General features: G+C 39.9%; 1 protein-coding gene and 1 long non-coding RNA gene across 4 annotated transcripts in view; one reads left to right on the top strand and one right to left on the bottom strand.

Annotated features, from left to right (window-relative positions):
- Positions 1-10,084, top strand: part of DCN (decorin) — a 29,979-nt gene extending 19,895 nt beyond the window's left edge. The window contains exons 4-8 of the mRNA XM_083573479.1: positions 2,752-2,965; positions 3,594-3,707; positions 5,328-5,421; positions 6,683-6,821; positions 8,646-10,084. Of these exons, the coding sequence (XP_083429605.1) occupies positions 2,752-2,965; positions 3,594-3,707; positions 5,328-5,421; positions 6,683-6,821; positions 8,646-8,840 (756 nt within the window). The 3' untranslated portion in view covers positions 8,841-10,084. The remainder of the gene's footprint in view (positions 1-2,751; positions 2,966-3,593; positions 3,708-5,327; positions 5,422-6,682; positions 6,822-8,645) is intronic.
- LOC310743323 overlaps positions 1-14,424 on the bottom strand; it is a 183,655-nt gene that overhangs the window by 128,303 nt on the left and 40,928 nt on the right. The window lies entirely within an intron of this gene.

Raw genomic sequence — 14,424 nt, 5'->3', positions numbered from 1 at the left:
GCGCCCTTTGCGTGGGCGCGTGCAGCCCCTAGATCTGGAGCGGCTCCAACAGCATAGGCTTGGCTTTGCCTTCCCTCTGGTGGGATACCTGGAGGTCTCCGCCTACCTCAGTCAGTTGTCCAATCCCACCTGGGGGAAGCGTTGCCAAGGAGACCAGGCCAGGTAGGGGAGGGATTACCTGCCCACACAGTAGAGGGAGGATCTTACCTGGGAATCCTCACTTGGCTCCAGAGCTTCTCCCACCCTACCCACCCTCAGTTAATGTCTTATTTTGCAGGTTAACTTTTCTTCACAGGTTTTGCAGGTTAACTTTTCTTCACAGGTATGCGGGCGCTGCTACGTTCAGGTCGCTGTTAAAGGGCCAGAAAGGAATTTCCCTGCATTGGCAGGTTTCGCCTTTCCCGTAGCAAAACGTCACAACTTTGGCGGTATCAGGCCTTGGGCGGAATCCTTTAGTCCATCTTCCTCTTTGTGGCGGCGATACCAGGTTCCCCGTTAAAGGGGTTTTCTGAAGGGAGGCTTTGACCGTACGCTGAAAGGTCGTCATTGCTCTCCCCTGTGGCGGCGGCGTAACGGGGGCGGCTATCTCTGCTTGAACATATGTTCTCCAGAGCCGGCCCATCCCCCACACACACACACACTGGATAACCCTGATGCTCCCTAGGTCCCTGGCTGGGGACTGGGGAGGGAGAAGGCCCAACGCCTGAGCCAAGGTCTACCCACATTTGAAATTTAATAAAGTTGTAACCAATTTAATCCCATAGCACGTTGTCTTGAGTCGTTATTCCACATGACGGGGGGACCGCGCGGGATCTGGGGACTCCGCCTGTCCACGCAAAACATTGCTTTGCTTATTTGCAGAAAATTAGTAAACACTAATAAAACCAGTTCCAATGACTATAAGGTTTATTTACACAAAATGGCAGGTAATGAGTAAAATGGCTTTGTAGCTTGAATAGCTGGCAAATAAATATAGAAAGATGGTCAGCTGTTATGAGTCACAGTCTACCCAAACCCATGTTCCCTGAACCATAAGCTTAAAATGTTCCTATTACAGAGACAGAGCTTAAAGAATACCTTACATGGAATATAGATGGGAACCAGGCACAATATAGATGGAGGCCTAAATGCACCAGGGGGAAAAGCTTGAATGTCAATGACTAGAACTGGACTAGTGTGAGAATTCAGAGAGAACATGACTGAAGAAATAAGGAAGACAGGAGAATAATGAATGAGATGAAAATAGCTGTTGCAAGCAAAGGAGATATAAATGGTTTTCTAATTTTCACTATTGCCTTTATGTGCACAATCACAATCAAGATTCCTAACAGATGCTTGCATGTCAATGTGTGTTATCGAAGTTCCCAATGGTCAAGCACACTTGGATTAATTATTATGTCTTCTGTGACAGACTTGATATTCTAATCAATCCTTAGCCTTCCCTTCAGGCAGATTCCACCCCGGCTTATGAGAAACCCTCCCCAAAATAGAAAAATAAAAGATGTTTCTTTTTGTAATGATACTTCCTCCTGCAAAGGTCCTAACTAATGTAAAACAGTAAAACAAAAAGTACAGCTGAGAAATAGGAAGTTGTGGAGAGGAAATAAGGATAGCTATCTAGTTAAAGGTGAGGAGGTTTAGTTCCCACAATGATCTATAGGGTTGGAGTGTCTTGAAAGAAAGTGATATGAAGCAGCTTCCTGGAAGTTTCCAAAAAAATGGATCAGGGCAGTGATCTGTGCAGAAAGCTGAACCAAGTAGGGACTGAGAGATGCCCACACAGGAAAAAATCTTCTCGATTGGCATTAGCTTTAACCCAAAGGGTGATCTTTCTGAAGACAGGGCTGGACAAAAGGGGGACTAATTGTTAATTAATTTAAGTACTGAGTCTTTACAGTCAATATATGTTTCCTGCAGCATGGTGACAAGGATGTCATAACTCTCAGACAAGTGACTGAGACATCCCTTGTGGAGAAATATGATGATTCCCAGGAAATGTAAATGTAGGTTTAATTCAATTAATGGAAGAAGGTTCTTGCTGGAGGCAACCTCAACTTCTGTCCAGACTTAAATAACTATAGATATGGTAGACATTGAGAGGGAGGGGCTATTAAGGCTTGCATTTACATGATCCTTTATGCATTTTCTTAAGCACAGATAACTTTTCTGTACAGCAGCTACTATGGAGAGGATACAGTACTTGGAGGAAACTACTGGGGCATCCCCCAGTACTTAGTTTGTACCACTGTCACTTCGTCAGATTCCTTGCAGTGACACTGCAGTCATTTCTCAGAGCAAAGCCAAAGTAAACTCATATTTTCAGAGTATGCACTAGGTTCCAGTTGAACAGCTGGAGAGTTAAAGGCCCCATTCCCCATGTCACAGTCCTAAACATGAAGGCCAAATCACATTACAGTGGATGCTCAGGTTGCAAACGTGATCCGTGAGCGATGCACGTTCACAACCCACAGCGTTCGCAACCTGCAGCGGCGCGTCTACGCATGCACGGGTTGTGATTTGGCACTTCTGCGCATAGTGCAATTTAGCACTTCTGCACATGTGCAACCTCTGAAACCTGGAAATAACCCAAAGCGTCTGTAACCTGAGGTATGACTGTACAAACTTGTAGGACATAGAGAATTAACATTCTAATGGACGTTTGTATCTTTAGTGGATACTTGTATCTTCCTTTAACAGTATGCCCATGTGTGGCATTAACAAAGTTCTATTTTATTGTTTCTTGCTTTACAGGCATTGATCCTTGTTAACAACAAAATCAGCAAAATCAGCCCGGGAGCTTTTGCTCCACTCAAGAAACTGGAGAGACTTTACCTTTCCAAAAACAATTTGAAGGAACTTCCAGAAAACATGCCTAAAAGCTTGCAGGAGCTACGAGCACATGAAAATGAAATAAACAAACTAAGGAAAGCTGTCTTCAATGGACTAAGTAATATGATTGTCGTAGGTATGCATCGCTGCTTACAGATAGAGTCCATGATAAGATTTTATCAGATGAAAGATGGTAAAATTCAAAGTCAGTAGAATTTGACAGAATCCAGACTAAGAAATTTCTTAATTTTATTATTGATGTAAACACTTCCAAGGGGGGGATGTAACAGTGGGTGGTTGAATGTGAAAAAGTGAAGTGTAATTGGGCGTATCAAGTGTTTTGGTTCATACTGAGTTTGCTAAAGTACTTTTCATGTAACAGTTGGGCATTATAAAGGAGGGTGTAACTGAGAGAAATCAAAAGGAAGAGTTGAAGTAAACATTTGTCTCATAGTGTTCAGCTAGGCTGTTAAAATCTCCAGCTTCCAATTTTTTATGGAATGAAATTTTCACAACATGCTGCAACCCAGAAAATATAATCAAGTAAAAGAAAACTCCTGTGAATTTACCAGCTGAATGTTATCACTTCTTATAAAGAACCTTTACAGAGGTATCACAACACTAAATGTGATTTTTATTTTAAAAGTAAGGCTGGAATTATTTCGCAAAGTACGGTGCAGCCAATTTAACACAATTAGAGAAGAATTAAGGAGGGAGGGGTATTGATCTGTTGGTTAAGAATTGTCAATGTTGCTTATTTTTAGAACTGGGTACCAATCCATTAAAAAGCTCAGGTGTAGAAAATGGATGCTTTCAAGGGATGAAGAGACTCTCTTACATCCGTATTTCAGATACCAATATAACAACTGTCCCTAAAGGTAAGCACACTATTTGGGAAACTGAGGCTGTGTACAGCATCACTGCCAAAATATTATGAAGAACTTTATTTTATATTTTTATCTTAAATTGTGTAATTGTAAAAAATATTAAAAAATTGTTGAATGCAAATAATGCATCACATGCAGAATATTACTTTACTTTTAGAATACAGTAACAAAAGACACTCAAGTTTAAATGGAAAGTATATATCGTACTTTTTTGTATATAGGCTCAACAACTCCAATCCTCCCCCAAAAGCTCAACAACTTGGGGCCATCCTCCCCCCAAAAAGCTCCACAACTCTGGGTCATTTTCTTAAATTGGAGTCCCCAAAATTAGGGGGCGTCCTATACATGGGGCCGCGTTATACACGGAAAAGTACGCTATGTGGTATCAAATATGCATTTATCATTCACACTTAGGAGGGCAGACTTTCCCATAGAGAAGCAGAGACTAGTAATATAAAGTATGTATATACTTATGCTTTATTCAAACTTGTGAGATTAATTCCATCATTCTGCATGGTCATCCTTTATTATATCCCATTTACATTCTGCTTTTAAGATTTAGGAATGATTGTGTACAATCACAAGCATGGGTGAACCACTGACCAACAGTACTGCTTCCCAAACTTGGGTCACCAGCTGTTTTTGGACTACAACTCCCATCATCGCTAGCTAGCAAGACCAGTGGTCAGGGATGATGGGAATTGTAGTCCAAAAACAGCTGGAAACCCAAGTTTGGGAAACAATGCTCTGCATATTGCATAGGCTGGACATGCAGAGGGACAGAGTCAATGCTGAACTGATTGGAGTAAATAAGGAATTTATTTTGTGTGAATTCCAGTGTGAACTGACCTGATCTGCTCCTCATGAACTGCAGATCATAATATAATTATCCTTCGGATTTTCTCTTCAACTTTTGCAGTACAGTTCTCGACTCAAAAACTGAACAAGATGTGTTACCATAATATATAATAATTAAATACATATTCATATATTAATTGGTGGCTTTTTTAAAAAATCACATAAACGTAGAAACAGGATGGAACACGTGCAATTGCAGCATATTATAATGATAGCGATCCATCCATATCTTGTACCACTCTATCTTTCATTTATAAATCTCCAACTAATTAGCAGTCTGTCTATCTATCTGAAAACCACATTGTCACATTCTAGCAAGACCAAAAAAGAGAGTCTAAAAAGTAGCTATACAGAAAAGACCAAGCTTGATAAACAAGGCAGCTAGGACCTTCTTGGGCAGCGAGCAAGTTCAGATTCCTCCATAACGAACCTAGGGTTGCCATATTTCAAAAAGTAAAAACTAGGACACTCTGAAATCCTGGATGTATGGCAGCCCTAAATGAACCAGAAAGTGCACATTTACTTCTTCCCATGTAAGTGAATGTCTGCAGTTTACTTCTAAGGGTGGAGGGAGGGTTGCACTTGGGAACTGTGTTATAGTAAAGGCCAAACATGCCTCATCACCCCTGAAATGATGTGGATGGGCTCACACCAACCACTGACTCCCACAGGAGCTTTGTGTGCAATGTGTTTTTGTATACAGTCTACTTTCCATGGGTCTTTACAACACATGTTCTCCATCTTTTATTGCAGGTCTTCCCACATCTCTGACAGAACTTCACCTTGATGGCAACAAAATCAACAAAGTTGATGCAGACAGTCTAAAAGGACTAACCAATTTGGCTAAGTAATTATTATTTTATAAAAATGCCCAGCATTATGCAAAACTGGTAGCCTAAACCTTCCTCAACAGCCACAGCTCGCTGCATCTGTTAACAAGTTTCAGGCTGTTTAGAGTTGGATCATTCCAAGCACTTTGGCAAGAAAAGAAGCCGTTACTGAAAATGTATTGAATTTTACATTAGCTAGTTTTCTAGCTTTAAATTGTTTCATCTTTCTGTGTTTAATAGTCTTCAAGGTAGGCTAAAAATATACTAAATGAACAATTTTCATATACTAATGTAGTTTGCCCTACCTTCGTTGAGTAAATGTCTAATATGAGACTGGAATACATATTTCCTGGAGTTGTATACATGCTACCACAAAAACAAAGCTGTAAAGAACCAGTTCTTAAAAATTACATCTATATTGCTGGGTTCTCCCAATTTCCACAAATAATTCTATTTTTTTATGCTGTACTACACAAAGCAACCTCCCACCTGCTTTGGCGTGCATTGATATTCTTGTTATACAGGTATCTCTAGCTGCAGCAGTATGTATAGAGATATTGCAATCTTTTCTGGTACTAAAATCTAACTTTAAAATAATATGGTACTAAGTACCATGTTACTAAAGGACGTGGGTGGCGCTGTGGGTTAAACCACTGAGCCTAGGGCTTGCCACTCAGAAGGTCGGCAGTTTGAATCCCAGTAATGGGGTGAGTTCCCGTTGCTCAGTCCCTGCTCCTGCCAACCTAGCAGTTCGAAAGCACATCAAAGTGCAAGTAGATAAATAGGTACTGCTCTAGCGGGAAGATAAATGGCATTTCCATGCACTGCTCTGGTTCGCCAGAAGCGGCTTAGTCATGATGGCCACATGACCTGGAAGCTGTACGCCGGCTCCCTTGGCCAGTAAAGCGAAATGAGTGCTGCAACCCGAGAGTCGTCCGCAACTGGACCTAACGGTCAGGGGTCCCTTTACCTTTACCCAGTTATTAATTTGATATATTGTGCACATAGTGATAATTGTATGATGTGAAATTAGCTTTGTAATAAGCCTATGTAGGCACAATACATGACTACAACTGGCCACGTGCAACAGAATTAAATGTAACTATAGTACATGTTTTTTAGTATAGCAACTTGTGCACTATTTTCCTGTTTTTGTGGCATGGCTAGAGAATACAGATAATAACTTACAAGGTGTTTAATGTGCGATGAATCTACAGAAACAAATATCTATGAGAACAGTTATTTCACTACAGCTTGCACAATATTTTTCTCTTGCAGGCTTGGTCTCAGTTTCAATAACATTGCTAGCCTGGATAATGGCTCTCTAGCTAACGTGCCACATTTGAGAGAATTGCATTTAGACCACAATGAGCTTGCCAAAGTACCTCCTGGGCTTGGAGAACACAAATATGTACAGGTAAAGTATATCATAAGACTGTGATATACAACATTTCTAATTATTGTATATCTCACAGGCAACATAGGACTGGCAGTAGTACCTACATCTAATAAAGATGTTGGAAACTCTAATAGAGCAGTAAACTGTGTTTCCTCCATTCACTAACTAATACATAAATGCTTAGCTGTAATATATAATTCTGATGAACTGCCTTTTTAATTATATGAAGTTATGGTGCATGTAGGGATGTAACAATTGGTCTGAATGCCATTATCCAACAACCTTTCTGAAAGTTATAGTAACCTTCCTGAAGTTAACACAGGATAGTCTGCGTCTGCTAGCTACCTGGGTCGGACACTACCTAGGAACCTGATGTTTGCTATTTGCACTTCCATCATAGGAATAAAAGCATATATAAATTAATAAATAACAGATAACATAAGACTAGTTTAATTACCAGGTGGACAAAAAACCATTTTCATTTATGTTTTTCCACCCACTTTGCTTAGCTACTGATCTTGTGATAATATCTGTATTACAAGGTATCTTATTTTCATTTGATGTAAAACAGTATCAATAGTCTTTTTGTAATCCAGTGGCTCCAGGGGGGGAAAGCAGGGACTGCAGCAGACAAGCAGAGACTGGCCACATTATTCTCAGTGTCACTCACTGTTCCCCATGTGTAACAGAGAGCATTCCTCAACAGTGATAAATTGGGGTTGTTCAAGTCTACAGCCCTACTCTGGTGCTATTGGAATTGTGGTTAAACCATGGGTGCAGGGGGATGCTGTCCCCACTTCCCAATATCCTCATCTCCAACCGATCCATTGCTGACATTCCCGAAATGAGTGGGAAGGTCTGAAGAAAGTTTTTAAGCAGGTGTGGTTGAACACACTTAAAAGTTTTCCTGCAATAACAACATCTGCATGATCAGTGTTCCCAGTCACAAAGAAGCTTCTAAGTGCGTGCAATCAAAGGAAAAGTTGGGAGAATGGGGCTGGGACATATGCCCCTCACAACCCAATTGTGTAAGCACAATAACTCCTGCTTAGGACTTATATATGCTTTGGAAATGTATATAAGAGGATCAAAAGAGCTTCTGCCTTCTGGTCTTCCTGTAGTATCACAAGGATGGCAACAAATATATGGAGATGTCAACACAATGCAGGGACATAGCTTTTTTTGCGGGAAATTCCCTTATTCCAGCACCGTTTTCCGCTGCTACCCTGGATTGTTAGATATCCCATAGACTGTCCCTGGGACAGGTAAGGCTGCTGATCCCTTATTTTCAAGAAGAAGAAGAAGAAGAAGAAGAAGAAGAAGAAGAAGAAGAAGAAGAAGAAGAAGAAGAGTTGGATTTGATATCCCGCCTTTCACTCCCTTTAAGGAGTCTCAAAGCGGCTAACATTCTCTTTTCCCTTCCTCCCCCACAACAAACACTCTGTGAGGTGAGAGGGGCTGAGAGAAGTGTGACTGGCCCAAGGTCACCCAGCAGCTGCATGTGGAGGAGCGGAGACGCGAACCCGATTCCCCAGATTACGAGACTACCGTTCTTAACCACTACACCACACTGGCTGCTGATCCCTTATTTTCAAATCTGAAAGTTGACAGCCATGTGCAGGGAACTTTAGTGTGTTACCCGGTGGGCAGAGTGAAGTATTAATAATGAGTGAGAGCAAGTTTCTTCTACTCTGGTTACAGTGATTGCTCAAGGGATGATTTTTAAAAAGTGATTTTGGCTTAGTATGTGGAAATCCATGTAAGAAATGATGATAAATGACCCATGTTAGGTTTCTGCAACACAATAGCCTGTCTCACTTCTACAATGTTTCTACTTTCCAGGTGGTCTACCTTCACAACAATAAAATTGCTGCCGTTGGTCCCAATGATTTTTGTCCTCCTGGATACAACACCAAAAAGGCTTCTTATTCAGGAGTGAGTCTGTTTAGCAACCCTGTGCAGTATTGGGAAATCCAGCCATCCTCCTTCCGCTGTATCTATGAACGATCTGTAATACAACTTGGAAATTACAAATAGATGCACAAATGCATTTCTGCTAGAAATACCTGTTGCCTGTTAAAATGTTTGCTAACATTAAAGCCAAATACTGGAAACTTACCTGCAGAGTGGATATCATTATGTATGTAAAAAAAAAGAAAAAACCTAATAGATCATTCCAAGACAAAATTGCTGAATTTACTATGTTTTACTTCCTTGCCAGCATGTGGTATATTTCTGTGGTCTCTATCGATTAGCTGAGTGCAACAGATTTCAGTATTCCACTGTGCATGAGATTTGAGGTAAATATTTGTCATGCTTTTCACAATTAGAAATTATATAGATGGTGGTATTTACAACAACACAAAGGGATTACTTGGAGGGAAAGGAAATGAAACTTCCAATATATATATATTATTCTTGGTGTGGGGCAGGAATAGTCAACTGAAGACTCAACCAAACTCCATAGGAATAAAGCCTGAATGTAGGTACCAGTATGCTTACATAACATAAGCAATATTAAAATGTTGCTTTTGTTAGCATTCTTGGTTAAAATACTCTCTTAATATATTCAAATTTTCATTTATAAATATCCTAAATATAATTTTACGCAAGATTAGGAAACATCTGCTGCACAAAGTACATGATTATTGTATCCCTGGATGCTGCTATTTCTGGACTACAACAGCTAACTTGTAGAGGAGCAATTTGTTTCTCCTTGCTCTCATTACCACTTCTCTGTGTCATAATCCACCAAACAATATACCCATATGATTTCCATTCATCTGAGCATCTGCAGTAACCCACTCAAGGGGATGTACGCAGTGAAACTGCAGGCATGTGTAAATTTAAGCAGGCATAAGCCCACAACGTTAATTCATTGCTCTTAAATACAACAATGCACTTTCATCTTTTCACTGCATTTGAGTTTCAACAACCTTTTAAAATAGAATGTAGAGAGATATGCAGACTTCCTTTTCAGCAGTATCTAGAATTACATCTGAGAATATATAACTGGCCAGAACTTGATGAGCAGATTTAGAAGTCTTCTCTTTTAAAAGTCATCTGAAACCAAACCTTCTACATTCATCTCTATAATTGGCTTCAGTTAGTGGCAAGCATACCAAAATAAGGATGTATATTTCTGGGATCACTGTCTTCAAAGTTAACTATATATCTTTCCACATGTCAAAGAAAAGTTTGGATACCTCTTAATTGTCTAAAATACAATATTTTCAATGTATGTATGTTTTTATATTAAACAGTACTGGCAAACTCCAAAACCTTGTTGTGTGTTATATAGCCTCTCCTGTACAAAACAATGTCAGAATAGCTTCAGAAAACTAATAGCTATTATAAAAAGCAACAGTTAAAGTTAACATGGGTTATCTTAATTGTTTTTACATATATCTTTTCAAATACACATGAATATATTTTTTTCTGAAGAGAAAATCTTAAGAAAAAATGTTCACCTCTAGTTATTAATAAGATACTAAAACACATTTGGAGAAGAAAAGAGGAATTCACCTTTATGAGAGAAGTAAAAAAATGGCAGGGTTATGTTTCCATAAACTATTTTCTTTTTATTGTATTAACCACAGTTTGGCCATATGAGAAGGTTTTGCATTTAAGAGGTAAGAGATTTTCCTTGATTTCCATTATCCCCCTCATAAAAGTAAAATAGTATTTCAGTATGGTATATAATACAATTCAAAACTTTACAAATAAATAAATAAAGCTGAAAGGATATCCAAAATATATCTCTTCGCTAAGGCTCCTGCTAGAAAATTGAAAAGAGTCTCAGCCCTTCTAGTGAAACATTCAACATGTTGACAACAACTGTGAATTTATTTAATATTTTGCACCAACCACCAGAAAACTCATCCTGTGGCCACCCTCCTATCATCCCTGCTCTTGGCTTCCCTGATAAAAATGCTTTAGATACCTTAGGGAATTTACTGAGCTAATGGAGCATACAGATTATCTGTATAGAGCTATACAGAGCTTACCAGATAAATGTTTTGGGACATCAGTTGAGGGTAAAACAAGATGAGTCAACAGAAAACTCTTCTTTTGGTATAAAGCAACAGAGGTGGTGAGATGGGGAAAACAATCATTTCCCTTGGGATATTTTCTCAATGAAGATTGGTACCTCAGACTTCTATTCGCCTTATTAGAAAACAGGCCAAGAATAGGATAGCAGTATACTGTACTTGTTTCACGTTGTTACCAACTACCGGTATTCTTGTGGAACAGATTGCACAACAAGAATCAGCTGCTGCCTCTGCTAGTGCAACTGCTGTGTAGGATTCTGTTGTTGTGTACCTTTAAACTCTGTCAGAGAATGTTGGATATGGCCTTGATGGAAGTGCTTTTTCACAATATATTTAAATTATGGATCTTACTACCACAGATTTGGTGTGTTTAAAAGGGTATTAGACAAATACATGGAAGAGAAGGTTATCAATGGCTACTAGCCATGCTGGTTTCAAATTCATGGGCTCCGAGCTTCCGATCACCAGTTGCTGGGAATGAGTGTTGTTCCACTAATATCATGAAGAAGGCTATTCCAGAAAGTAACAAATGAACTCTTAACTCCTCAAAATTTCTTCAGTTTCTATTATACCAAATGAAATTTTGACTTTTTACACTAGAATAATTAATATCATTATGGAAATTGGTTGTTTTTGTTTGCAGTTGTAATTTAGGTGCAGTATTCAAATCCACAATACTATGATTATTATTATTTTTTAAAAAAAGCATTAAGGTGTGTGGGGGAGAACAGCAGAACAGTCACCTGGTAGTTCTGTGGGAACAGCAAAAAGTTGAGATCTTTGAGGGGGTAAAGGGTTTTCTCAGATAATTTTGAAAAAATGGAGGGTTGACAGATCCCTTCCTACCTGGAGTACAATAGTTAAAGGTAAAGGACCCCTGGAAGGTTACATCCAGTCAAAGATGACTATGGGGTGCATGCTCATCTTGCTTTTCATGCCAAGGGAGCTGGTGTTTGTCCACAGACAGCTTTCCAGGTCATGTAGCCAGCATAACTAAACCACTAATGGCACATGGAGGACCGTGGTGAGTACCAGAGTGCACAGAAACAGGCAGCGGTACCTATTTATCTACTTGCACTGTGCTTTCAAACTGATAGATTGGCAGAAGCTGGGACAAAGCAATGGGAGCTCACCCCATTGCGGGGATTCGAATTGCCAACCTTCCAATCGGCAAGCCCAAGAGGCTCAGTGGTTTAAACCAAAGTGCCACCCGCGTCCCTACCTGGAGTATACTGATATAAAGTAACATGTCAAAATCTAATGTAATTCATGCAAATTTAGCAACTGCTTTTTAAAAGGAAAGGAAAATAAAACAATTTTGTTGAAGAAATGCAATCAGATCTTGAGTTAGCAGAAAAAGTTGATGAAAACAGAAAGAAATATAAACATAGACACAAAGCATGTTTAACTGTTAAAATAATGTAACAAGGTCTGAACAGTAGTGGTGAATGGAAATCTAGGTAAGGCTTAGAGTTGGGAGTTTTGGGGAAACAGGTGGGATATGGGTAAGCTAAAGGTAAAGGGACCCCGGACCATTAGGTCCAGTCATGGATGACTCTGGGCTTGTGGTGCTCATCACACTTTATTGGCCGAGGGAGCCGGTGTACAGCTTCCGGGTCATGTGGCCAGCATGACTAAGCCGCTTCTGGCGAACCAGAGCAGCGTACGGAAACGCCGTTTACCTTCTGCTGGAGCAGTACCTATTTATCTACTTGCACTTTGATGTGCTTTCGAACTGCTAGGTTGACAGGAGCAAGGACCGAGCAACAGGAGCTCACCCCATCACGGGGATTCGAACCGCCGACCTTCTGATCAGCAAGTCCTAGGTTCTGTGGTTTAACCCACAGCGCCACCCGTGTCCCATGGGTAAGGTAGAACTGAGGATATCCAAGTGTGTGTGTGTGTGTGTGTGTGTGTGTGTGTAAGAGTAAGACAGAGAGAGAGAGAGAGAGAGAGAGAGAGAGAGAGAGAGATGGAAACAATAATAAAACTTACTTACTTATTCAAACCTTTATTAGGCATTATACAAATAAAACGATAAAAGAAAAAGTAACATATAAAAGCCTTGAGATATATACAGAAAGGCAGCAGTTGGCTACATACATATATATATATATACATATAAAATCAGTGGTTTTCCTTGTTAACCTGCTCCTTGGAGGACTGCTACCAAAAACTCGGCTACCCCCGCCGTTACCCTTTGGTCAACGTCGGATAGGCAGAATCCCACACATTCACCTTGTTGGGGCTCCAAACCACCCAAAAGAGGGGACAGCACGCGTTGACGGAGCGTACTGTACAATGGGCACTGAAAGAGAATGTGCTCTACCGTGTCCGGGACATTCATAAAACATCTGCAGAATCTCTTGTTTCTAGGGATGTTTTGATATCTTCCCCTGACAAATGCTGAGGGAAAAACATTCAAACGGGCCAGCATAAAAGCCCTACGTTGGGCTGGAATTATTAATTTGGTGACGTAATTGGCTCTGCTATCTAAGATATTTAAATCATAGAATATGGGCGAGCAAATTTTGTTTACAGCTGCCATAATATTTTGCCTCTCGACATCCTTTAGTCTAGTTAGGATATTATGGAAAATGTATTGCTCATTAGAATTGTATAGGGGCTCCAGCCCCTATAAAACAAACAAATGAGGCCATTGGATGAGGAGAGCCCTTCCCTCTGTCTCTTACTTCTGGGCACCCTTATCCTGTAAGAAGGCCAGGCAGTTAACTGCTTACACTGTGTCCCAGCAGCCTCTAGTGATCAGTTGTTTTTCTTGCATTCACCATGAACGATGGGATAGATAGATGTGTCTTAAAATAATGAACATTATCATGTTCCGCGTTCATACATTCATGATTGTACAGTTACCACAAAATGTGTGCCCGCCCCCCACCCGCCGGAATTGGAAGAAGTCCTGGATGTTTCACACTTCAGATAATTTTAATTCACTACCTTGCTGTTTTCACCAAATGCACCAACATTTAAAATGAGAGTTCCTTCAGAAGAAAGGAAATATACTGCTCACGTGTATCCAAATTTGGATGATTTGAATGATACACCTGGCTCATTTTTCTCCTTCAATTCCTTACATGTATATTAAGACGTGAAAAGAGAAAAACAGCACAGGGTAAGCAGGCAACTAACCTTTGCTCAGAGTACAACCATTGAAACTAGTGGACCTAATGTAGTCATGTTTATCCATTTCAATGGGTCTACTCTGAGTAAAACAGCAGACTGCCATTGTCATGCAAATTGGGCATTTTAATTTCCTTACTTTCTTAATGTTCTGTAATAGGACCTAGGAGACAAAAAGAAATACATTGAAGAACTTAAAGGGAGTAGATGGCCATAAAATGGATCATTATACTTGCATACTTTACATTTACATTTCTAAATAATAAATAATTTAGTAGTAGTAGTAGTACCCTGCCCATCTGGCTGGGTTTCCCCTAAAGCAGGCAAATTAAACAAAGACTTGTGTTCTAACTAGGTGCTGGATATTGGGGAAGGGGTATTCTGAAGGAAATCCACCAGTTCTGGAGTCATCAAACTGGTTTGGGAAT

Source organism: Podarcis filfolensis (genome assembly GCF_964270895.1).
Source record: "Podarcis filfolensis genome assembly, chromosome: 10".
NCBI classification, from domain to species: domain Eukaryota; kingdom Metazoa; phylum Chordata; class Lepidosauria; order Squamata; family Lacertidae; genus Podarcis; species Podarcis filfolensis.
Note: the sequence above shows the minus strand (reverse complement) of the source record. Positions and strands in the feature narration are given on the sequence as shown.